The sequence below is a fragment of the Neolamprologus brichardi genome, chromosome 1 (genome assembly GCF_056152115.1).
Source record: "Neolamprologus brichardi isolate AB-2024 chromosome 1, ASM5615211v1, whole genome shotgun sequence".
Taxonomy (NCBI): Eukaryota; Metazoa; Chordata; class Actinopteri; order Cichliformes; family Cichlidae; genus Neolamprologus; species Neolamprologus brichardi.
Window position 1 is genome coordinate 620001 of NC_142104.1, and position 26074 is coordinate 646074.

The 26074-nt window shown below is 47.5% G+C and overlaps 1 protein-coding gene across 4 annotated transcripts in view; it reads right to left on the bottom strand.

Annotated features, from left to right (window-relative positions):
* znf536 (zinc finger protein 536) overlaps positions 1-26074 on the bottom strand; it is a 199952-nt gene that overhangs the window by 32127 nt on the left and 141751 nt on the right. For all 4 annotated transcript variants that reach the window (XM_087839277.1, XM_006802324.3, XM_006802322.3 and 1 more), the window contains one exon: positions 15878-17623. In XM_087839277.1, coding sequence (XP_087695403.1) covers positions 15878-17623 — 1746 coding nt within the window. The remainder of the gene's footprint in view (positions 1-15877; positions 17624-26074) is intronic.

Consider the following 26074-nt stretch of genomic DNA (forward strand, 5'->3'; position numbering starts at 1 on the left):
CTCACATATTTCATCAAATAAAAACGTGACGTTTGTGTAAAATAAATTATTTCTGAAATTGTATTTGAGCATTTCGTGTTTTAATACCAATTAAAAAAAGATCTTTGTGGACTCAGGAAACTTCTGGAAAATGAAAGGAAGCCTTAAATTGAGCGAGCTGCTCCTGTTCCCATCAGAAGCTAAAACACAATAAAATAAATCAGGTTGATGACGGAGACGCTCCTTTAGAGGAAGAAGGCTTCACTCGTGATCACACTGATCTGAGTCTTGGTGAGCCGTCTCTCTGCAGCACTTTTACTTTTAGAAACGGTCTAACAAACCGGATCTTTGCTCCAGCGCAGGAGTTTCCCTCCCTGCCCCAGCCTCCCCCCTCCTCCCCCCGTACGCCGGGGCGCCCCTGTCGTTTGTGTGACTGTTGATCCTCGCAAAGAGGACAGATCAAATATTTCTCCTCCAGCGTACGAGGCTTTCCGCCGGGGCCTCGCAGATATGATGATTGGGGCTGACGGATGGACGGGGGCCCCGGGTTTTGAAGTCTGGAACAGACAGCGGTGGCTTTGATAGCCCCCGCTCCTCTCACGCTGGATCACCAAAGAGACCGGGCAAGAAGAGAGGAGGAGGAGGGGGTGAAGGAGTGAGAGTGAGCGGGAACAAAAGCATCTGTGGAGTGGTCAGAGCTGGCGGCGGCACTACAGCCGCCATCACGGGCTGTTTGAAGTTTACACACGCACTCCCTCCTTCCTTCCCCAAAAGCTCTGCTTCCTCCGTCCTCGCTCCCACTTCCTCCTCGTAGCTGCGCTCCAGCCTCGCGTCTCGCGCCTCACCAGAAGAAGAAGAGTTTGGCTTTAAGAGCCTCTAACAGCTCTAACTTTATAAAAACTCCCTGAATCGATGCCCCGCATCGATGCAGGCACGCCGAGAGAGGAACATTATTCCTAACCTCGTCAGCTCTGAGAGCCGGTTTCAGGAAACAGGGGAAACGTGCCGCCATAGAAACAGAGTTTAATGTTGTATTCTGTGCAGAAAGACGCGATCCTGCCGCCGTCTGCATCCACAGCAGGAGCGTCACTCTCATACCCGCTGACATCCAGCGCTCTGTTAGCGCCGTGACCTCACGGCAGCCACGCTGCTGGTCACACGACGTCATTAAAAAGGCTCCAACAGCACAAACGCGGTGCAGCTCGGGTGAAGCTAGCACACAGCTAGCTGTCAGTCAAAGAGGCCACGCCCCTAATAAAGCCAACTTTATACAGGTGAGTTATGAAGGGTAAACTTCCTAAATTAGTATCAGGCTGTAAGGCGCGGGCTCTGTATGACATCACAGCGAGCCGGGGGAAGAAAAACTGAGCGAAAGTGTTTGGATGTCCGACCGCAACCCCAGCGCCATGCGACAGGAAGCTTAAAAAGGCTGGACACAGCTCCGCGGCGCCGAGCTCTGATAGCGGCCGACACCAGACAGATGGCGTTTGTCGGGCCCGGAGAGCAAGAGTTAACCCGATCCCGCGCCCCCTCCCTGCAGCCCTCTCTTCTTTTTAAATGTCTCCATATAAACAGATTTTGTTGCTGCTTAAAGTGGGCTCAAAATTAAAGCGTATCGTTTTACACACATATTGCATGCATATTACGGAGCCCCAGCTGGTGGCAGGCTGCTCTTAAGAGCCATATGATTAAGTTAGAGGTTGGGGTATCCGATAAGATTGGAGCTCTCTGCATCTCTCTCTATCTCGCTGCCTATTTTACTGCAAACTTATTAAATGGAGGAAACGACATTATTTTTTTCTGAGTGTATGTGTAATTATTGTCACACACCTGTGACTCCCTGCCATCCACGACAGGGAAGAAGAGGAGGGATGATGAGGAGGGAGGAGGGGGAAGAAATGTCGTTGGGAGCAGCGGGAGTCCTCGTTTCAGGAAAAAAGCAGGAGGATAAAGAGGAGAGGAAAAACAAGAGAGCTTGTTAATCAGGCTCTTTCTGTCACTGGCTGAACACTGATATCCTAATGATTCACGCCGAGATGGTGACATCACGAGGGAGGATGACGGAGCGACGCGGAGGGGGGGTGACAGCCCCCCCAAAAAGGACAACTAGTTTAGCACAGACAAGATGACAGAAAGCACGAAATGTGAAGAAAGGAGACATAAACTGGGAAACGTCCCTCCGAATCTGTCGGCGCATTCCTTGCAAACAGGCGCTCGTTTAATTTGAACAGAATGTTTCCGAAGGAGCGCCGCGCTGGACGCGTTCCAGCCAACTTTGGATGGGATTTTTTTCTCCCGGCAGACCACCCGGCTGTGATCCGATCCTCACAAGACAAAGGAAATTACCTATTAAGAGGGAGAGATGATCTTCCTTTAGCTGTGCTCCAACAAAGTGACTCACCATGCTGTAATTGTTTACCTTTGACTCGGCCCATAAGTCTCCCTGTTCTGCTGTAACTTAATATTTTGCAGCAGCAGCGCCGCCCTCAGCAGCGCCGCCCTCAGCAGCGCCGCCCTCAGCAGCGCCGCCCTCGGCCTCTGCGCCTTCTTCTTCTGTCTGCTGTAACAGGACAGATGTCATCGCCCCAAACAGTCTGAGTCACCGCACGCCTCCGCACCCCCGAGTAACCCGAGATATCAGCGAGGAGACCGAATCTTTGGCCGACACTCGCAGTCACGGCGGCTCGAGGCTAAGGGGCCACGCGGCCGGCGGCGGCGTGATGTGTTGAAATCGATGGGAGGGTGTGTGAGTTACAATTAATCACAAGCAAAGAAAAGAGGCTCAGCTGCGGAGGCCTCGCAAACATGGCCGTGCACACAGGGGGCCCGCGATACTCAGGTTCGTCTGCGGCGAAACGGCTTCCCCTCCGCCGAGAGGAGGAAACGGCCTGAGCGCGTGCGAGCCGCGAGGCCTCATCCTCAGTTTTTTGGGTGTAGTGTGTTAATAGAAAGCAGACGGTTGCAGGGCCGAGTGCCGGCGATGACACATCTTTAATATTTTAGAGTGGTCTGTGCTGTAAATGTTGCAGCAGCTGTTTCCCAACGCCGCAGATTTACGGCGTTTTTCGGTCCTCGCGTGTTGTGACTGACAGCTATTGGATTTACTGTAAATTACACAAATGAATATGGAAAAGCGATGAAAAAAGGCAGCGGCCGAATCGATGGCGTTCTGCAGCCCGCTGATTATTCTCTTATTTTAGTTTGTGGGCGGCGGCTCGCTCGGCCCGACAACTGATATTCAAATGTAAAGCGATCCTAAAATAATGAGACAGAGAGAAAGGTTGACGGAGGAGGCAGCACAGATAAATATATATTTGTTTTGTGTTTCTGCTTTAGCTTTAATGTCAGCGGCGAGGATAGAGGCTTTCTGCCGATGCTTTTGAATCGCGGCGATTGTCATCAATTCGCGTCTTGGCATTTAAGCCACCCTCTTCAAATATGAGCATTTGAAATGCAAATAAAGCTGCGTGTATGCAGACAAATGAAAAGACACACCGCGGAGTGGGGAGAGCGTCTGACGACTTAACTTTTGACTGTTTTTATCGCCGCGCTTTGCCTTGTCAAACACTCTGCCGGCCTGCGCCGCCGTGCCCCGATCACGCTTTTATTTGTAGTTTTGTTGGGCCGCTCGCAGACAGAGAGGAGCAGGAGAGCTGCTTTCATCCTGCCCTTGACTTCGCTGTTTGCGCCTCGTGGGATGTGTTCGATTAGGTCTTTTTTTTCTCCCAGTGAGAAAATATGATTCACATTTTTCCCCCTCTCTCCATCTCTCTGACGCTACAGTTATTTAAACATCAATAGCCATGCATCTTCTTTAGCACATACTCTTTCTCATATTGATATTTGTATATGATCATTACTTTTGGCCCTGCATGCTTTGTTATACTGCGTCAGCTTCAATAGGTGTAGGATCCAATACTGCAGCCTCTGCATTCCCAAAAACCGATAGACTGTGTGAGCGAATCCACACTTTATACATCCAATAAAACACAGCGTCCTGCTCCGTCTTTGGGAATGTTTCGCCGGACTCGATGAAAGGTTAATAAAGCTGCTTTTCTTCACTGCTGACGAAGATTTAGGTGATAATAATGTGCAACATTTGATTGGTTGGCAGCTGGTTTTGATGAGCGTCTGGGTGGATTTTGTGACGTTGTGGTGAAGCAGCCGAACGTATCGACGAATCCAGTCGCATTTCTCTTAAACATATTTCACATGCGTGCCTGAGTCTTTTATTTAATTCCTTCTCTTTCAAATTAAAAGACCTCTACTGTGCAGTTTTGGTTCGCAGGAACTCTTCTATGCAGGCTTTTATTGTGAAACATTTGCAGGAACTCTGACAGTTTGCTCCTGTATTTTAGGACGGGTCCTGCTGTGCGAGGTGGAGACACTCTTTCTTTGTGTCACACATGACCAGCTTGTTTTTGTTTGTTTGTTTTGTCTTTGTGTGAAGGACGGGAAGATTTATCAGACAGAAAAGTGGAGAGAGCGACGCAGCGACGCAGCTTAGCTCAACTACACAGAAGCTAAACTGGGCCCACGTCCGGCTTTACTGCAGAAAAACATTGCAGTTATCATTTTATAAGTATATGAAGTGATAAACTGATATCAGCTGTGACATCAATAATTGTTCTGTAGACCTATGGCAGGCAGAAATCACAGCATTCCTCATTTTTATTTGTATGTAATTCTTTATTAAATGTTTTATTGTTTGTTGACAGTAAATAAAAGCAGTTTAATTAATTTAATTTAAAGTTTAATTCAGTCATATATTGTATATAACTGTAAGTTGTAAGGTAGAGAAATAATACAGAGAAACTCGACACCCTATGAGCACCTGGCGACAGTGGGAAGGAAAAACTCCCATAGAACAGGAAGTAACCTCAGGCAGAAGCTCGGGGTTTGTGGGCAGACGGCGCTGGACTGTAATGAATGACGGCATCAGCTCGGTGTTAGCCTGTCAGCAGCTTGGATTTACAACCTATGACGGTAACCGTGGAGACGAAGGGAAGCAGCGGGAGGAAAAGGTTTCAAACGTGTTAACATGAAGCTGTTGAGCATTTGATTGTTAACGAGTGGAGCTTCATCTTCTCGTTTACTGTCAGAGGACGCGGGGGGCGGGCCTTAACAGAACATTTTTATTGTTTTAAAAATGACAAACTGATGGCACACATCCATTTTTACCCGAGAACAGCAGAGCAGGCCGAGGAAGACGAACACGAGGAAGAGGACGATGTGATGGCGGGCGGGGGGGCTCGGCTACCCGCCGAGAGCCGGCGTCCAAACGGGAAGGCAATAACGACGCGAGAGCGGCTGTCTGCGAGCTGACGGCCGTGTTACAGAGAAGTCACGTAATTAAGAAACGCAGTCAGAGTTTTGTGAAAAGTGGCCGTCGCCGCTGGAGGAGGAACCGAGCGGTTTTAAGCGGCGCTTCAAACGCAGATAATGAGGAAGATGAAGAAGAAACAATAAACAGGAGAAATCAATCACACGGTTGAAATGAAAGAAGTCGTCCGGTCGGAGAAATGAGACACGTTTGGATGAGAAGCAGACTGGAGGGGTGGCGGAGGATGGGAGGTACTGACGGACGGATGGAGGGGAGGCGGGGGGTGGGCCGCAGAAATAAACCAGCTCCCATCTGATGAGCAGCTTGTCCGTAATGCTGAATCCCCGGCTCGTGCCAAGTCTGCTTCCTGATACAGAAACACGATAAGTGCCGATTTTTGAAAAGATTCCCCCCTCCGCCCCCATCCTCATTTGCCTTTTGGCCTGAAAACTCCTCATTGGTGGATATCAGGTGGCTGGTTTTCCTCGCTCACCCCCCCCACGACATGATGATAAAGTGAAAAGAAGGGATAAAGACGAGCACACGGTGGCGGCGCTCTCGGCCGGCAGCTACGGGACAGATGATGTGGCCATCTTGAGATCGTTTGTCATCTGTCGGCAGAGTTGACCTTGCAACGAATGCCGGCCGTCGCACTGATATGGTCTTTTATGGCGAGGAAACAGAGAGACGAGGAGGATGGAGGGAGGGCTGTTGTTTTCAGTAATAAAGACAACATTTATGGCTTCCCCTCGCACCGCCAGTTAAAAGAGACACAAACATGGAAATCCATTATGGAACGCTTCTTAAAAGTGTGACCAATCCCTGTTCAGTCAATTAGAGTCTGGAGACTGAGAATATGATGTTTGTCTGTTTAGCCCCGATGCATACAGATCAGCCGGGATTGGCTGATGGAGAGAGGCAGAGAGGGAAAGACGGAGGGCCGGCGTAGCCAAGCTCTGCTTATCTCTTTTCTTCTGCCTTTTTTTCTCTTTTTGCTCCCAGATACAAAAGCATTAATGTGTGCAGCTATGTGCTTTGCCATTGTTCTGTGCTTAAAAATGCTTAAAAAGGTTGTTTGTGGAGCCGGCGAAGCGAGCGGCGTGTCCAAAAAGAAGGGAAAAAAAGCCTCTGCTTAAAAAGTTGCTCGGCGAAAGAAAAAATAGGCCGCATGAAAGCACGGCAGTTAATAAGAGTGGTTACCCAGAATGAACGGGGATGAGGTTTCACATTAAAAAAGATTTATCTTAAAGTATGGTGCTAATCCCTTCAGTTTTAATCCCCCCTCCTTCCCCTCGCCGCCCCCCGGAGCAGCCCCTCACAGCACCCTTTTCATTCCATAATAAAAAACTATAAACCATAAAGTACTTACAATTTCTGGAAACTGGCAAATACACGGCGGCCTGATTTTACAAGGATTCCTGGCCAGTGAATCACAGAGCTCGAAGGACTCGTCTTTCTCACAACAGATTATTAGAAGGAAGTCGAGGGGCACGGTGGAGGGCAGCGAGGACACCACAGAAGAGGAGGAAACAGGAAGTAAGAGGAAGAAAGAGGAGGGAAGAGGAGGAAACAGGAGGGAAGAGGAGGAAACAGGAGGGAAGAGGAGGAAACCGGAGGGAAGAGGAGGAAACAGGAGGGAAAAGGAGGAAACAGGAGGGAAGAGGAAGAAAGAGGAGGGAAGAGGAGGAAACAGAAGGGAAGAGGAGGAAACAGGAGGGAAGAGGAGGAAACAGGAAGTAAGAGGAGGAAACCGGAGGGAAGAGAAGGAAACAGAAGGGAAGAGGAGGGAAGAGGAGGAAACAGGAGGGAAGAGGAGGAAACCGGAGGGAAGAGGAGGAAACAGGAGGAAATAGAAGGGAAGAGGAGGAAACAGGAGGGAAGAGGAGGAAACCGGAGGGAAGAGGAGGAAATAGAAGGGAAGAGGAGGAAACAGGAGGGAAGAGGAGAAAACAGGAGGGAAGAGGAGGAAACAGGAGGGAAAAGGAGGAAACAGGAGGGAAGAGGAGGAAACAGGAGGGAAAAGGAGGAAAGAGGAGGGAAGAGGAGGAAATAGAAGGGAAGAGGAGGAAACAGGAAGTAAGAGGAGGAAACCGGAGGGAAGAGGAGGAAACAGGAGGGAAGAGGAGGAAATAGAAGGGAAAAGGAGGAAAGAGGAAGAAAGAGGAGGGAAGTGTAGGAAACAGGAAGTAAGAGGAGGAAACAGGAGGAAAGAGGAAGAAACAGGAGGAAACAGGAGGGAAAAGGAGGAAACAGGAGGGAAGAGGAGGGAACAGGAAGTAAGAGGAGGAAACCGGAGGAAAGAGGAAGAAACAGGAGGGAAGAGGAGGAAACAGGAAGTAAGAGGAGGAAACCGGAGGAAAGAGGAAGAAACAGGAGGAAACAGGAGGGAAGAGGAGGGAAGAGCAAGAAAGAGGAGGGAAGAGTAGGAAACAGGAGGGAAAAGGAGGAAAGAGGAAGAAAGAGGAACAAACAGGAAAAAACAGGAGGAAGCAAGAAGAAACAGGAAGAAAGAGGAGGGAAGAGGAGGAAATAGGAAGAAAGAGGAGGGAAAAGGACGAAAGAGGAAGAAAGAGGAGGGAAAAGGAGGAAAGAGGAAGAAACAGGAAAAACAGGAGGAAGCAAGAAGAAACAGGAAGAAAGAGGAGGAGTGCATGTTCGAGATGACCTATTTAATGATCGCGGCGATGGCAGCAGTTCTGGTGATAGGTGGGGGGGTTACAGGCTGGATGGATGCCTCTGTCCACTGCAAGCTGCTTGAACAAGGAAGCATATGGGTGCATGAGAACCTCAGCCCACTTCATGAATATTTGATTCATATTTCCTGTGTGCGACAGACAGCGAGAGGAAGGATATTTTTCCCTCTCTCACTCGTCATCACTAAAACTCACAAGGCTTACTTTGTGGCGTTTGAATCGTAATTGCCAATCCTGAATACAAATCTCTCAGCGCTAAACACGATGAGTGAAATCGAAATGACAAAATGAAGCTCGTATAACGGTGTAATCAAAGATAGGTCGGGGGGGTTCTTCCGTGAGCAGTCAGAGCCGAGGATCAGGATCAGGGGCGGTTATTAGCCGGCCGGCGAACAAAGGCGCCAGTGTTGGAGGGCCGCTCAGCCCGAGCTGTTACTGTACCTCTCAAAACGAATATGTAACCATATCTGTTTTAAAAGGCCGATTCATATTTCTGTGAATGCGGCGGGAACCCGTTCCCATCTCTGCGCAGGCCCGGCCTTTTGTGCAAAAAGGGCCACATTAAATGTTGGTCATGAAGTAAAGCTTCTCCGGCTTTCCGGCAGAACAACGGCGCTTATTGTGCCTTATTGTTACCGGGGCGACCGCAAAGGTCAGCGTGGGCGTGGCCGCGCGCACACAAGGACGGCACTCACTGAAAATTGGGTTATATGTGATCAACTAAGTTATTAATCAGATTAAAATGGATTCCCTCCGCCTGCTGTTTAACCAGGCAGGAGGGGAAAGGCGAAGGAATAAAGACGGCGAGAACAAACAGGCCAGTGTTTACTCGTGCACGGGCAGAGAAAGTCATCGTTTCGGAGGCTGAAGTCAGCGCCGGCGATGAGCGTTGATAAGGGGCGGCCCCGCCAGCGTGCACCGGCCCGTCTAAAAGCATGTGCCCTTGCCACAGATGCCCCCTCGCTTCATCCAGGTAGCCTCCCTAATCCTGATTAAATCACTGTAATTAGAATAAGCACTGTTCCTCCACCCCCATATTTCCCTAATAAAACAATGCAGCAGTTTAAATCCGGTGGCTGGGATTTGCAACGCAACAATGCAGTTTATATCCATCTCTGCTGAGGAATTAAGTGTATTTTCTAACTGCTAATGTTATAATGTTGCGGGCTTATTTGTCTCAGCGCTCGCTGCTCTTATTCTCATTCCCCCCGCGGTTTGTGCGCTGTCTGTCTCACAACTTTTGTTTATTGGAGCCGTTTTTATTTGTTTGCGTTTGATGTCGAAATCAGGACGTTTTTTTTAGCGGCTGGTTAGGATCGTTCGTCACGACGGGAAATAATACGCGTTATTTGTCCTTAATTGCCACAGAGCGTTTCAAACACGGCAGCTCGCTGCCTGCGTGTCTGTACCTGTGTATACTTTTTGTTTTTATTAGTATCACTGCATGCCGCCATTGATGTGGAATAACACGGGAAATAAAAGTTGACATAGTTTCTTGATTTTCTTTATTTTTTTACCCCCACAGCCCCCTGTTTTCCTCTCCCTCTGCCTCGCTCTCTGTTGTTTTTATATATCTGCGTTTTTCCTTGAAGTTGCTGCTGCATTGTCTCATTATGTGTCGACTAGCTGTGTAAGTGTAGTTATTATGCCTGTGTGTCTCTGCCTGCCGGTGCTCTCTCTCTCTGTCTCTCCCTCCGAGGATGAGGAGCTTTACGAGTACAACTCCTCTGAGGCGTCCTCTTCACATCTCCGGGGCGCCTGGGGAAGGGAACGCTGCATTCTTAAGAGGAGCAACTCAAACCGAACAAAGTCTACAGGAGTCAGGGAAGAAAAGAAACAAACAGCAAACTAACGAGATGGGAAGCAGAGATCATGTCAGATATATCGGGTTGGAAGGCCAATTTATAACCCATTGTTTCAACTTTTGCAATATTGAATACGATGCGCACTACCGGGGGGGGGGGGGGGGGGGGGGGGGTACAGAGTGCACATAAAAGCAGCTGGTTTGCACATGAACACGCACGCGGGCACACACGTATGGATGGAGTGTGTAAATGCGATCTCCCACGCTGCCTTCGCTTCCGTCCTGTTTCTAAAATAATGACGAGAATAATTGTCGCGCAAGTTTGCGATCACCCGTCTCTGTTTCCTTCTCAAGAGCAACTCCATCCCACCTCTCGCTCGCTGAACTTCCAGGAAAAACGCGCGGCCGCCGGCGGGAAGCGCTCTCGGAGAGGACCGGCTGACGAAATATTTTTAGAGCCATCACATCTGAGCGCAACAGGTCCCATCCGTGCAGCCTGACAGCAGCTATTACCTTTAATTGCTCTTTGAAAAATACACTATTTGCACTTTTGGGTGACAAGGTGATAATGCACCTCTGCACAAGTTAAACCGGTAATGTAGACGCACGTGGGAAATGGCACCTCGCCTTCAGCAGCCGTCAGAGCTGTCATCTCTGCACACAATGAGAGCCCGGGGAGGCGTCTCACCAGCAGACAGGCAGGCAGACAGGCCTCCAGATGGCTTAATCACTGCAGGAGCCCCTGCCCTGCAGCAGTCAGACAGACAGGCAGACAGACAGGAGGAAGAACCGTGGACTGTGGGAAAACGCAGGGAGGAGGGCGTTCAGTCACTCGGACTGTGGTCAAACTCTGGTTGAAGTTCTAATCAGGTTAAACTGTTTACAAGAAGCCTCCAATTCAATTTGGCACAAATAAACGATTTAAGCAGACCGTCTGCTCCAGCAGTCGAAACTCGCTTAACCGATGTCACAGCGTTGATTGTGACCCTCGCACAGCTGCAGCTCTGGTTTGAATTGTTTTACACACTTTTATCTGATGCCTCTCTTTACTTTTATCTTGTGTTGTTGTCACTGTGTAAATTCTCTTTTTAAATAAAGGTTTTATGTTAATGTTAGAGAATTTAGAAAAATCTGTAAATTAAAGATGGTAATAGTTCAAACCGAGCCATTTGAGCCGAGGAGTCCCGCTGGAGAGATTATATCTGGGCTAGGAGCACCTCGGTGTCCCCCGGGTGGGCTGGAGGAGGTGGCCGGGGAGAGGGAGGTCATGCCGCGACCCGAACCCAGATAAGGGATAGGTAGATATTATAATGACACAACTGAAGCTGCAGTTTCTCAAACGCCCACCGGGGGCTCCCATGGTGAAACAGTGAAACGATTCTCTGCTCAGAGCTGAGCGAGCACTAAAGAAAGAGCAGGATCCAGATGTGTCCATGCTATAGAAGCCCTCTGCTGTTAGGACTCAAACACAGAAACACAAAGATGCTCCTCTGATTGTGTGTGTGCACCTGAAACAGGCTTTAAAGGCCGGCTTTGGACTTTTACTGCAAAAATGAATTAAATATATCGACCAATAGCCGCCTGTGTCCCCAGTATTGATAAACGAGTTCATAAGCACCATCTGCCCATCCAGGACTGTCAGCTGTGAACCCTCAGCCTCACTTTTAAGTGTACAGAATAATTGCAGCGACACAGGTAAGCCACATGTCGGGCTCATTAGTGAACACAGGGGAGTCTAGCAGCAACGTGAACTGCTTTCCACGCGCGCGTGTGTGTGTGTGTGTGTGTGTGTGTGTGTTTGTGTGTGTGTGGGTGTGTGTGTGTGTGTGTGTGTGTGTGTGTGTGTGTTAAATACAAACAGCAACCAAATCATGGTCATGAAACACCTGATAAGGACAGTATTATTGGCAGTTACCACATTTTACATCACAAAAAGTTTGAAGTGTTTGTGAGTGTTTGTCCACGTCAAAGCCTGCGTTGCTCACGTATGTACGAGGGGTCTTTGGCATGTGTGATGTCACCAGTGAGCGTGATCGAACACGCTCATCTTGCCACGTGCCAGCGCGCTGTGAGGATGTGATCTCGACACTCACGGCGGAGGCACCTCTGACAGTAACCTGCATACGACCAGGAGGGCGTGCCTGCTCTGGACTGGCTCCTCCCACCTGGCAAACGTCTGCCACGACGTCTCGACAATTAGAAAGTCTGATGCAAATCTCAGTGTTGTTCAGACCAGCGGATCCCAGTTCTGGTGTGCTGCGATCATTTGTGCAGCAGAGAACGACCACCTGAGAGGGGAAACCTGCTTCAGCTTCACCTGTCAGCAGCGCCGCCATCGTGTGTCAGGAGAAGCTGGCCGGTGGTAACGCGGCGCCAAGCGAGCTAAAGAGGCACTTGGAAAGCCATCGTCTCTTCTGAGAGAAACTTGGCTTGTGGAAAGGACCAGAGCAGCGGCGCCGCTCGCTGGCACGTGTCTAATAAGGTGACTGCAGCTCGCAGGGAACAACGCAACGTCCAGACATCACAAATGTCCAAACGTCCTACGATGAGAAGAGCCGACGGGCCTGAAACTACACGCAGCTCTGTGACAGGCGCGAACACAGGGCGGGGCTAGAGTTCAGTCGTCACGCCGCTCCTGGACTTCAGGTGACGTCACGAGGCTCCTTCGCTGACAGCCGGCTGTTTCAGAGCGCGGCGAGCTGAACCTCTGAGTTTCTGCAGCGAACACAAACAAACCGCAGCACTTCTGAGGAGAAGCGCGACGTGAGAGCGCTCAGAAAGCGGGAGTCACGGCTCTAATTGAGAACACACAGCACTCTCCTCTCCGCTTTCACTTCCATCCACTAACCGCCGGCTTCTGTAGCACACTTCTCCCGCAGTAAGAGGTGCTCAGCTCTGAGCTCTGCCATTTTCTTTCCTCAAAGCCTAAACGTGCTCATCCAAGTCCTGCACTTTCATCAACACCTCCTCCTCTTCAGGTTGTCAGTCTCAGCTTCTCAGGTCCACATGTCATATATTAGAGGAGGTGGGCGGGCTGAGGTAATGTAAGTAATACGATGTGAGGAGCGTTGTTCGCAAGCAGCCGCAGCATGTACAGCACTGTTTGAATAATGTAATACTTCATGTTTGATAATGCATGGCTATAGATAGGTCTGCACTGCAGCCAAGTATTGATTGTGTTAAGCACATCTACAGCACAGCAAACGGTGCGGGTTCATGTCAATCTTTACACGGCGTACTGTACCTCAGTAACCAGATCCCTCGGCTGATTGCAGAGACCTCGGCCCGCTGCTGCTCTTAATGACATTTATTGATAAATCAGGAGGCGTGGCTTATGCACGCAGCCGTCTACGTTTCTATCGTGTCAGAGCACGCGGAAACCTTTCCCCTCCTCCGGGCATGCTAATGAAGCGGCGGCCACTGCAGACGTGCGACGCGTGCGATGCGTGCCCCGCGACAGCTCACGCGCATTCAGGGCAGAATTTCGATATTAATGATTTATGCTGTATTTGCATACAAACCTAATGCAAACCCACTCCAGATAATCACATTTTGCCAGGTCTGAATTGAGTTTTTCGGACGTCTTTGCCACCCCCGCCTTCACCCTCAACAGTGGAACAGCGGCTTCCAGCCACAGTTCCCCCCCCAAAAAAAGACATGAGGGTTTTACAAGTGGACATATAACACAACTGTGCATTTCACCCAGAAACAAGCGTGTCTGTTTTGTCTCCTCCACTTGCACAACAACAGCACGATAAACGTACGCAGCGCGTTCCTGAAACGGTGGCCTTTAACCCTTTAAGACCTACCATAGAACCAAGTCCGCCAGAGCTTATATTATATGTTTACATGCTGTGGAGCCATTTTTTGGAGCATTTCAAGTTGATATACATCAATACAACCATTACAGCCTAAATTTTAATAATATGTCTGCATTAAGTGCATAGTAATTACATAAATTGCAAAAAAGTGCAATAAACTACAAAAAAATGAAAATTGTTTTTGTTTTTTAACATATATTTCTAGTTAGAGAAATTTAAGAGGCTTATCCCTCAAAACTGTAAATACAAAAAAGTTGCACAAAATAGTTTCCCACCACAGGAAATTTATTTTGAGTGTCTTCATAGTTTTATTTTTGAAATACACCAATTTTTATATACTGCAGGAAAAACGAAAATAAATATTATAGTGCAAATTTGCAAAAAAGCAGCATATGCATCAAAATAAACTATTTCCAGCAGTGCGATATGAGTCCTAAGCATCCCAGAAACCACACAGAAAGTCAGAAAGTCAAAGATAACTTTTAAAAACACCAGTATAGGCTCATTTCCGCGAAAATGACGTCACTTCCGGTTTCAGGCAGGTCATGGCGGACATGTGATAGTTCACGCTGATGGATGTAGGAAGTGTTATGAACAGCTGATCGGATCAGCAAAGCGTGTTTCTGGAATATTATGTTTTTGTTGCTGCAAGTGCTTTTTATGCAGTTTTTGCAAAACTATATGTGGAAGGAAACTGTGACCGAGGACAAGCTGATGGCATAAGATGTAAGTACAACTCCTCCGGTTTCATATGCAAAAAAAATTATTGCGCTAGCTCACGTGGTTGCAGAGCTACCGGGATTTAAAAATAGTTACACAAAACGGAGCGTGCTGCTCTGACTGGTTTTAAAGGGTTAAACTCTCAGCATGAACTTTTCACGTGGTCACATTCGCCTAAGCACGGCTCCGTAGCTTCACCCGCCCTCCGAACATCATTTTAGCTCTCCATCCAGCTCCACGTGCTTCAGTCAGAGCATCTTTAGCCGGGACGGGAGGCGAAGAGTCACCTGGAGTAACGTCACACTGAACAACAATTCACTTGCTCACATTCACCACAACATGTCTCCATGTTACTCATGTTTCCTATAGTCTTTCACTCTTCTCTATGCTATCTTCGGTGCCATCCCAGAGATCTGCCGGGAAGTCGGACACACAATAACTTGTTTTTTTTTAATTACAATGAATGGCTGTCTCAGACGAGGACATATAAGAAAGGCCTTTGTTCCTCAGAGAAAGCCTTATCTATAAAGGTCGAGCATTCCTCGCTGCAGAGGGGCCGGCCCACATTTTGGACTAAACAATATGTAGGGCAATCTCTCACAAAGCCATTTCTCTTTTTAATGAAACATATACACTTGCATCGAGATACTCAGAGCCGTGTCCTGCCACAGATAACACCAGCAGCTGTTATTTTATTTATGTTTTATATGATTTTCTCTCTGCGTTTGATTGAAAAACGTTCCTTTGTTCTCCAAACAAAGAAAAATATTCCTGATTGTTAATAATATTACGAGGGTCATGCCGAGTCAAAGCGACAGCAGCGGAGCAAAGTCATCCATCTCCGTCGTGTCTATAAGCCGCTTTTAAAGCTCAACACCAACACTGGCTTTTATTTTCTTCCTATAGAGACACTCAGAAGTGCCAACCAGCCCTAAACAGAAGAGGAGCATTGTAAAGAAAGGAGAGCGAGCGAGAGAAAAAGACTTCCTTCTTCAGTCTCAAGGAGCGGCTATAACCTTAGCAGAATCATGAAAGTTGACAGTTCATTTTTCACAGGGTCATAGATCGACGAGTCTTATAAAGTAATGGGCTTTTGGGAGCCGGCTTTATGAGAGCTAAGATAGTTAAGAGACATGTGGAGGAGATGGCACGGGGAGCTGAGGTCCTGCTCTGACTCATCCAGGGTTATTCCCCCCATGCTGGGAGCGAGAGGGAGGCGCTGCACTCCCAGTAATATAAACGTGTAATAAAGATTAATCTGTTGCTAGTCGCCGGCATGATAGCTTCTAAACTTGCTTGAAATAAGGCTGAAATCACTTCAGAGCCAATCTCGAGACATTTAGTGAGTGCTGAGATTCCTTTGTGGGTGTCGGGCAAAAACGTATACGTGTTCGTCTGCTGTGTTTAGTGTTGGCGTGCACGCACTGGTGGGGAAATTGGATTTGTGCTCATATTTGTCTTTTTTGGGTCGCTTTCTGCTCGTGTGGCTGTCTTTTAATATTCTGCTACAGAAGCAGGAGGGGTTAAACACACTCACCAGGTGCGTCCGACCTCTTCATGCCCCCCGGGGGCGCCCCGCCCGCTCCGCCGCCCAGGCCGTTGAACGCAGGGAGGCTGTCGTTGCTGTAGGCTCTCAGGACAGACAGCATGTTCATCTGCTGCTCCAGGTGGGTCTGCTGCTCCGCCTTCAACAGTCCTGGAGGACCTCCGGGGGTTAGGAGGCCCAAGCCCTGCTGCCACTGCTTCTCCAGCGGCAGAGTCTGGTTCTGGGGCGGAGGAACCAGAGAAAGTGGAGTCATGGCGGAGGACGGCGTCGCCATGGCCGCTCCGCTCCTCGGGGGCAGAGAGGAGTCATCTTGGAGCTGTTTGGGACTTCCTTCTTCCTCTCTGTCCACGTCCATCTGCCCATCCTCGTCTCTTTCCTCCTCTTCTTCAGCCACTCCTCCCTCCTCCTCGTCTTCGTCAGAGTGGTTTTGCTGCCGTCTCTTGGGTGTGGTCGACGGGGTCTCGTTGGTGCTGCGCACGCCGGTTTTTCCAGCCTCGTCTTCAGATCCGACTTGGTCATCTTCAGCATCTCCACAGGAGCCTCTGTCGCCCACCTGGTCGGGGCCGGCTGAAGAGGCCCCTCCGAAGACCTGGCTGGGCAGGTCCAGGCCGTGGTCTGCTTGGGCGAGATACCCCTGAAGGCCCTGACTGACTCTTGGGGATCCATCGTACAAGCCACCAAACCTTCTGTAGAATTCACTCTGGAACGGGTTATACGGCTGCTCCATGTGGTTATTCCAGCCTCCCGGGCCTTTTTCTCCATCTCTGTCTCCATCTCTCTCCGGGGCCACGCCCGAGGCCTTGGTGTTGGAGGAGTGAAGGGCGGAGGTGGTCGGAGAACCCTCTCGGTGAGCGTCCTTGCCTGCGTCGGCGTGCTGCAGAGGGGCTTTGCCCAGGTGGTTGGCCTGGAGGTGCAGAGCCATGAGCTCCAATGAGGAGGTGGAGAAGGAGCAGAAGAGGCACCCGTGCCACGCCACGTTATCGTGAATGGTGACGGAGGTGCCGGGGAGTGACCCGGATGCAGACTCGGGTCGGACCGACACGGACAGATCGAGCGGCTCGTACTGGGACCCGGGTTTGCCCGGCTCCGAGTTTTGTTTGGGTTCAGGCTTCTCCTCTCTGTCCTGCTCCCCGGAGACGGCCCTCTTGGCTTTGGGCTCGCCGTTGTCATGGTAGCGCTGGGCCTGGAGCTGGGCTGGACTCTGGCTGTCCTTCACATCCTTCTTCATGGAGCCGAGGACAAAGTTGTCCATGAAAGCCTGGAGAGAACCCTGAAAGTGGACTCCGTTTCCCATCATGCTTTGGTAAGCCCGGCTTAGGTCAGAGAAGCTGGCGGCGCCGTCAGCAGAGACTATGGTGGAAGGTCCATCGGCAGTCTTCGTGTTCTCAGCTGAAGAGGCGGAGTCAAAGCGGCGGTCCCCACAGTCACGATCCCGGTTGTGAGAGGACACGATGGGAGCCGACGCCCACTGATGCGGCAGCAGCGGCCCTGCCCTGAAGTCCAGGTTGGGGGGCATGCTCTTGAAAACACTACGGAGGACGTCCGGTCGGGCAAAGATGCCTCCGCCCGTCTTCCCATGATCCTCTTTGTGGTCAGAAGAAGGGGTGTGGCCAGAGGAGGAGCCCGACGTGGTGGAGCCGTTCTGCCGTTCGCGGTGGTGGCGCTCCAGGTGGTACTTGAGACTGGCAGACTGGGTGCCGGCGTAGTCGCAATGAGGGCAGCGGTAGGGTTTCTCTCCTGAGAGGGCGGGAAAGAAAGAGAGCGAGAGAAACAGTAAAACAGTGAATAATTAACCTGCTTATTACATCGACTGGATATCAAAATCTATTTATTGGAGCAGGGAATGTGGGCCCGAGGGTCATGTAACCTCCCTGAACAAAGAAAATTAGGTCACATGAAGTGACAAAAAAGACGTGCATTTCATTAACGATAAAGAAGAGGAAGTATTTAATTCCTGAAAAAGGGAGATTTTAAAAAGTAGCACAGAATGAAACACAAAGTGATAATGAAGACGATTGTGCATTCAACCAACACTCGCATGTCTTTTCTCTTCCAGTCGTCGGCTCGGCTCCACTTGATGTGTGTGTGTTGGGACGGGGGTGGGGTGTGGGGGGTGTGGAGTAGGCATCTGAATATGGGTCGATCCAGCTCCGCCAAGTGAGCCATCACTCATATCAACACCATAAAAACATTTCACCATATGGTGCTTTCAGTCCACTACAAGACATAATATTTTCAGCTGACAACAGAAGTGTCTCGATGCGATTGCGCGGGCCTGCGGCCGGGCTCGCGGTGAGTTCCTGTGCACGTGCGGCGGGGTCATCGTGCCTCCGCTCTGGCCGTTGGCGATGACGGTGCTGCTTCTCGGACATCGCCCTTTTTTTGCACTTTGTCAGGAGGAGCATACATCAGGCGTGGCTCAGCGCGCGCCCTCCCGCCACACAAAAACTACGAAGCCGGCGACATATGTGAAGCACACGCTGGATGTGGCGAAGCCTCGCGATGAAGAACAATATGATTCAGTACAGATCAAAGCGATTTACACTACAGTAAAAGGGGGGTGAATCTGCTGTGTAACATTTACATATGTTTATTTATGCTGCGCATCCATATTCATGAATATTCCTGATAATGCTATAACACCAACACTGTTCTGCCAGAAGTGGATCTTCCATTGGAAAGATGTTGAAATAGAACACATCCTGCGAGCAATTATAATAGGCTTGGAGTCGGAGCCAGATTTGGATTCATTAAACAATGAACAGAGAGGCAAAAACGCTAAGCTCGATTTTCCCCCTTTTCAATATACACATATAAAAGTTCCCACAGTGGTATTTGTGCACGCACGGCTGGAAAAGAAATAAAAAATGTTTTGCATGCACGTTCTCTATACAGTATATGCCAATAAAATGTTTAGATTATACACATGGAAACCATTTTATAAAGGAAAAAAAGGCATTGTTACGCAAGGCTGCTTTGAATGATTTAAGTCGGGCTGTGTAGTAAATCATGGATATAATTAGCAAATGGCATACTGCTCAAGTAATTTATCATTATTTAGAGGGCACCATTCCAGAAAAAGACTCTGCGATCTGCAGACCTACTGCAGAGTTCTCAAATAAAGGGCCACAAACAGCAACTCAATAGAATATTGATACAGCAGAGAAAAGAATAGGAGGCTATACAAAAGAAAATTGAAGGTGGAAATACTAAAGAGAGCAGAGAGGAGGGAAAGGGAGCATGCAGAGCTGCAGATAACCCTGACTACAGGCAGAAAGACAGCGATTTGATATCTTTTCTCTTACAGCAGAGTGTCTGTGAAGCATAGAGTATATTTAAAATAAACCATACGAGATGAGCTTTTAACCCAATAAGTGCTTCTCCTGTGAGCTGCCGAACAGAGGCTCGGCGCTGATTTAATAAGGAAACGTCCCTGATGCAAATGATCATTCTCGATTCCTCTAACTGGACAAAATGATATTCTAGGAGCCAAATTAGACAGAAATTAGACTGATCTGATTTTTTTCTCCCTTTCCTTATAAGAGGTTGTTAATGTTCACGTGGGGGGGAAATAAAGATGAATGTGGCATGTGCATATCTAAGATGAGAATGAAAAGCAGAGGCAGTTGCGTGTTTGACACGTCCTCTGATGTTTACGGACGAAGGCAAACCGGAATGAATGCCGATGCCCTGCGAGAGCGCTCGCTTTGTGCCCGTTTTTCCATTAAAGCTGAGCATTTTTAAATATCTGGAGCAAGTGAGACAGACGACATGTCTGCGTGTGTGTGTCTGTTTGCCATTTGGAATGTGTGAGAACACATGTTTATGCATGCATGTCAGCCTGAGCCTCTGTGTGTGTGTGTGTGTGTGTCTTAGAGGGCCATTTGGACTGGCTAAGACATCTGCTCCATCATACGTCAGGGGCCTGGTGTGACATCTGGGGAATATACTGTATCCTGCCTTGCAACATTACACACAATTTACTGCTAAAGGTCATTATGTACCCGTTAATCCACTTTTAATTGATATCAGCGCAAACAGCACAACCTCCCAGCCACATGACAGATCGCTGCCGCCACAAAACCAGGAAATTGCAGGAGTTAAAAATAGCACGGTAAACTTTTCGCTGCTGTCTGTCTGCTCTTTGTTGAGCCGCTGTGGACACGCTGACCTTGACGGAGGTGAACGATAAGAAGCAGACCCTTCACTCGACACAACCTCTGCGCTTATAAATCCTCCTCCTCTTCCTGAGATCCTCCACAGCGTGTTTGCACTTCATGTTGCTGCACGGATTTCATCTGGCTTCGTGTGAATTATGACAGCACCATAGAAACAAGTAAAGATAAATACCCCAGCCCTGTACAGAGGGGCAATTAAAATGGTTTAATAGATATGACATACTGGAAGATGAATTTCCATTTGGCTTCGAGGATGGAAATAAATGTAAAAACCAGCGGCTGAGATGTTTGAGGGACTGAAAAACACACGGAGCTGTTTTAAATATATCTGATGGTTATACAGCGGGCCAGAAGAAAAGTGGCAGCACAGACCGTCACTCTAGTAACTCCAGAAATCCCAGAAAGAGAGCACAAACGGCATCACTGGGTAAAGAAAACAGAAAGAGAACTGGTAATTTTTTTGCCAATATATTATCTATTTTTAGATTATTCAATGTGTGGTTAAGAAATGCAGCAAAATAAGAATTTTTCACAGGAAATTACGTTTTTTTAAAAAAAATGGTATATTGTACAATATTTTTACAGATTTTTTGTGTGTTAACAAAACACATAATTCAAAAAAGATGAACTTACTGAAACTGTTTAATTACAAAACAAATCTGAGGAGCACAAAGTACATTCGTGGTAAACATTGATAAGGTTTAGTCGGCTAACACAATCAGAATAATAAAAAAAGATTTAAACTTGAAAACTATTCACACATATGTGCTTTAAAAAGGATCTGGCTGTTTTCCATAAACTGTGCAGCTTTGTTGTTGTTTGTTTAATGCAGTGTGTTAACTGTGGAGCTAAACACTGAGGTTTAACACATCAGTGCAGTCAGAAAGAAAACCTCTGAAAACACGTGGTTAAAAAGAATATCTGTGCTATTTTCCATAAACACAGAAAACATTTTAAAAATCTGAACAAAAATACTGCAGTTTTTGTTACCAAAGAAATAATTTTATATTTCTAACCTCTCGACAGTTTACCTGAACCGTATTAGATTAAAGAAAGAAGATTCATCTATGACACAAATAGTGGCTAAGCCTCAAAGAGGAAGCTGTTTTGTGTAGAAGTTTATATTTAAACATTATCACAGCTCTCATTTTTCATAAACCACTGATGGAATATGATGCAGAACCAGTTTAAACTGGGTTAAAGACCTCCCTCCGACTTTCAAATGTGAATGGTTTTTTCTTTTAACTTTTATTCATGTGAGAGCATACTGTGTTGGAAAATGATCGTTACTATGGCTGCGGTAATCAGGGTTAAAGTTAGTCTTGTCAGGGTAATCAGGCTAACAGTTACAGTGGCCAGTGGTATTCAGGGTTATAGTGTACCTGATACATGAGGGTGTCGGGGCTATAGTAGTTTACATGGTGGTATCAGGTTTAGTTAGTTAGTGGGCACGGTGGTAATCAGGGTAGTAGTTAGTGTACATAACCCTGATACATGGGGATAATCAGGGTTGTAGTTAGTGTACATAACTGATACATGGGGATAATCAGGGTTGTAGTTAGTGTACATAACCCTGATACATGGGGATAATCAGGGTTGTAGTTAGTGTACATAACTGATACATGGGGATAATCAGGGTTGTAGTTAGTGTACGTAACCCTGATACATGGGGATAATCAGGGTTGTAGTTAGTGTACGTAACCCTGATACATGGGGATAATCAGGGTTGTAGTTAGTGTATGTAACCCTAATACATGGGGATAATCAGGGTTGTAGTCAGGGTACATAACCCTGATACATGGGGATAATCAGGGTTGTAGTTAGTGTACGTAACCCTGATACATGGGGATAATCAGGGTTGTAGTTAGTGTACGTAACCCTGATACATGGGGATAATCAGGGTTGTAGTTAGTGTACGTAACCCTGATACATGGGGATAATCAGGGTTGTAGTTAGTGTATGTAACCCTAATACATGGGGATAATCAGGGTTGTAGTCAGGGTACATAACCCTGATACATGGGGATAATCAGGGTTGTAGTTAGTGTATGTAACCCTAATACATGGGGATAATCAGGGTTGTAGTCAGGGTACATAACCCTGATACATGGAGATAATCAGGGTTGTAGTTCGGGTGGAACGTGCGAACCAGTGTTGACTGGAAATGGCTGGAGCTTCCAAAGCTCACACCGACGGTGTTTGCACCACCCATGTCACATCACAAGGTTGGGTTACTGGGAAAACAGTCCTTCTTGTGTGCTCGTTGCTAACAGCTGTTCGGCAGCTGCGTGTACGGATTTAAACCCTTAGAAAATGAACTCTTATTGGATGACGAACAGGAAATACAGTTTTATAAATGCTTATTCTGTGATGAAAGGTGCAGACCCAAACATCAAGATGTTACCAGAGTAAAGAGGCTCACTGGGATAGGATATGACCTCAAACAGACGACATGGTCAGTATTACAGAAATGTTTCACACGTTGGGCTAAATTCTAAAATTTACGGCAGGAAATTCCAAAACTGTCCTCTTTAATTCCCCCTTCAAGAAGAGCCGTTGCTGTGAAGTTCTCAACAGAGGCAGGAAATGCAGCGACAAAAGAAAATGTATGAGAGATAGAAGGAAGAGGAAGACGAGGGCTCAGGGGAGCGAGAGGAATGGAGACGGAGATCACAGGTCCCTCCTGATTCATCCTGATTACAAGGTTAGGTTAAGGTTAAGTGACACGGGCGAGTCCTGTCTCTCCTCCTCCTCCTCCCTCTGCTCATTTATAGGTGAGCCGGGACTCTTATTGGTTATGTGGCCCTGCCTGAAGTTATGTGTGGCTATTGTCAAGAGCGAGGACCTTTTTATTTTTTACACACAGCTGCTTACTGCTAAATAGTGCCTTGTCCAGAAGGGGACAATCTGGGCCTCTAATTGCTGTCACTGAAGCCTAGATTCATTATGTGACTTTCCCATTAAAATGTGAGCATTAATTTGTATAATGAAATATCACCCTCTGCAGTGTGTTCATTAGCTCTGGCCCCACACTGTAGTGCCACAGCCGCACAATGTTAGCTACCTAGAAAACTGTGGTTAATTTTGCTAATGGATATTTTCCCACTCACTGTTCAAGAGGAAATTAATACTGTAACATTAGCTCTTTAACTTTTGGAGAAATTTAAATTCACTTCATTCCTTTCAAGCTGGTGTTAGTCGCTCATTAATCTCTGCGTTGCGTCGCATAATGCTGCCTCGACCAGGCTCGGTAAGCAACTCCATTGTGTCACTCACATTACATTAGACGGAGGAGAGCTCGCCTGTCAGCTGTGAATCTGCCCGCATTGTCACCAGAGCGCAGAGAGGATCTTTAGCCGCTGTAAAAGTCATCTCGTGGATGTAATCAGGATGTCACAGCGGAGCTGGTACGATTAGGTTATAGGAGTGATTTAAAGGCCACATGTTGGGGATGCATCAAGCTCTTTTTCTCCCCGCGTTGCGTCTAAGCTCGACGGGCACGCGTCCAAGGATACATTCCACCCAAAAAAGACAACATCCCCGCTAAACCTTCTCACATTTGTCCCCAGGTGGAGGCTCCAAGCGAGGCCTTTAATTTTACTGTCTGTTTGAGATACGAAAGGACGAAAATAAAACGTACTGTGGATTCAATCAGACCGGCCGAGGGCTCCGCTTCCTCTGCGATAAAATACGGGCCTCACGGGGATCATTACTACTCTACTCAAAGCAGACATAACTCAGGTCTCTCAGCAGCAGGTAACACAGAAGCAGCAGCAAGTGGAGGGGAGGTTGGCCTCCAGGTGACCTGGATGTGTTTAGAGACCTTAAAGGCTCGCAGTCCGACCACCCGTAAAAAGTCAGTAAAGGCATGGAAGTCGTGATATTTTCAGAGCTACTGCAGTCTGACAGTAAAAGCATTTATCAATCAGATATCTGCTCATGCAGTAAGTCAGAGGACTGTATAAGTAGGGGTGGGTTTTTATAATCGATTTATCGATTAAAATCGATTCTGGCTTGGATAACGTAAAATCGATTCATTAAAATCCTGAATTGATTTTTTAATATAAATTTATTTTGCCCGAAATGCCAGAATCTCTGGTGACATCTCACAAACTTTCAACAACCACCAAGAGACAGTAAATGAGAGCAGGAACACGGATTCTGCACAAAGACTTAAACACACAGCGCGACCCGCGGATCAGAATCAGTGAGATGTCGCCCTTCTCACGGTCAGGGCTGAAAGCCGACAGCTCGCGGGTCCGCGCTTTATGTTCACGCCCTTTACCCGCTGATTCTAAAGTTGTTAGTTTATCTCTCTCCAAACAATATTGACCGAACCAGCAGCAAAAGAAGATCCAAACTACGCTTCACATAAACATCGTCATGGATTCACTCTGACTTTTACTGTTTTGCTTCGACCACGATGCACAGCTCTCTCTCTCTCTCTCTGTACTGTTTTCTGCATTATTCGCTTGCTTGTTACGCACAAGTCTACCGTTGTTTACAGCGCTGTCGGCAGACGTTTTTTTTTCCGTTTTATATACTTCCGAAAAGAAAACCTAATTTCTGCCGTTCAATACTGAACAAATTTAAACTTTTTTAAAATCATGCAAAATGCAAAACGCTGTGTTTCTAATAAAACCGCTGTAACTTCAGAGGTGATGTTCATATGTTGATTTAATGGTTTTCTTTTGTTTTTGATGTACTGCAGAATATTTTTATAAAATCCAGAACAGGAAAATCACCTTCATGTGTTTCTGTGTTTTATCTTCAGCTGCTTTGACACAAAGGCCTCTGCTGTGACGCTCACACCTTTGATAAAGTCTCGCGTGTGTCAGCTTCCTTTTTATTGATACAAAATATGTAAATGTACTGATCTGAATTATAATATTTCTGACTGTCAAAATTTCCCAGATTCAAATCGAAGTGAATCGAATTGAATCGAATCGAATTAAATCGAATAGTGAATCGAATCGATTCTGGACCTTGTGAATCGGAATTGAATCAATTCTAGAAATCAGTGACGATACCCAGCCCTATGTATAAGAGTCTGATGCATCGTCAGGTCTGGAAGTCTGAAGCTTGCATTCTCTCTGCTGTCCAGCAGGGGGCGACTCCCATGAAGTCTGATTGGATAGAAGCCTGTGAGAAAAAGCACATCCTGTGTCCTCAGTGAACTCAGGTGTGACCCAATAAAGCAGGACGCTCGTGTTTGGTGCAGGATGCAGGGGAGGATGGCGTGACTGACGTGGAGTTATTACCGTGTTCTGGGGACCCAAGTGTGACTTTAGGATTAAAGTGAGCTTAAGGGTTAATGCTGTAATGCTGAATTAGCAGAACAACATGGCATCAACCAGCTTTGTTCCGGCAGCATCAGTCACAGGAACAATCGCAATTTTTCATATGAAGTCTTTATTACTACGATTGATCTCGCTCTTCTTTATGTGGGATTATGCTTGCGTGGATAGCCAAACTGGTCCAGAGAGGACTCTCGCTTGGAAGACCTCGGGTGAATAACAACGCTGAGCTGAAGCTGAGGAGTTGAGAGGCAGGAAACACCTGAGAAACTTTAGCCAGGTGTCCTTGTGGTAAGGTGTCCTCTGCACAGTCTGAATGTGACTTTAACCTGGATAGTCAGTGGGGCGTTCGTACCTCGCAGAGGGTTAGCGCCCTGGCTCCCGTCCACGGTCCACATCATTACTCTGACCGAAAACAACCGGGGGACGGCGCCGCTCCGAGGGTTAGCACACCCGCCCGAAACATAAAGCTAAATCTATTCGACACACGGTCTCACGGACATCCCTGCGAACGGTGGACAGGCCGGCTTTGTTTTGCCTCGAAAGTTATTGAGAGTTAGAGAGTGTGAAATTGCCCTCTGAGTGATGTCATTGGAGGACACTGAACCCTTGTTGTGTTAATTAGAGCTCAATGAAATGATGAGCAGGAAAAAAAGTGGAATAACAATGGCCTTAAGCCTAAATGAGGGACACTGAGAGGAAGTGCACGCTCGC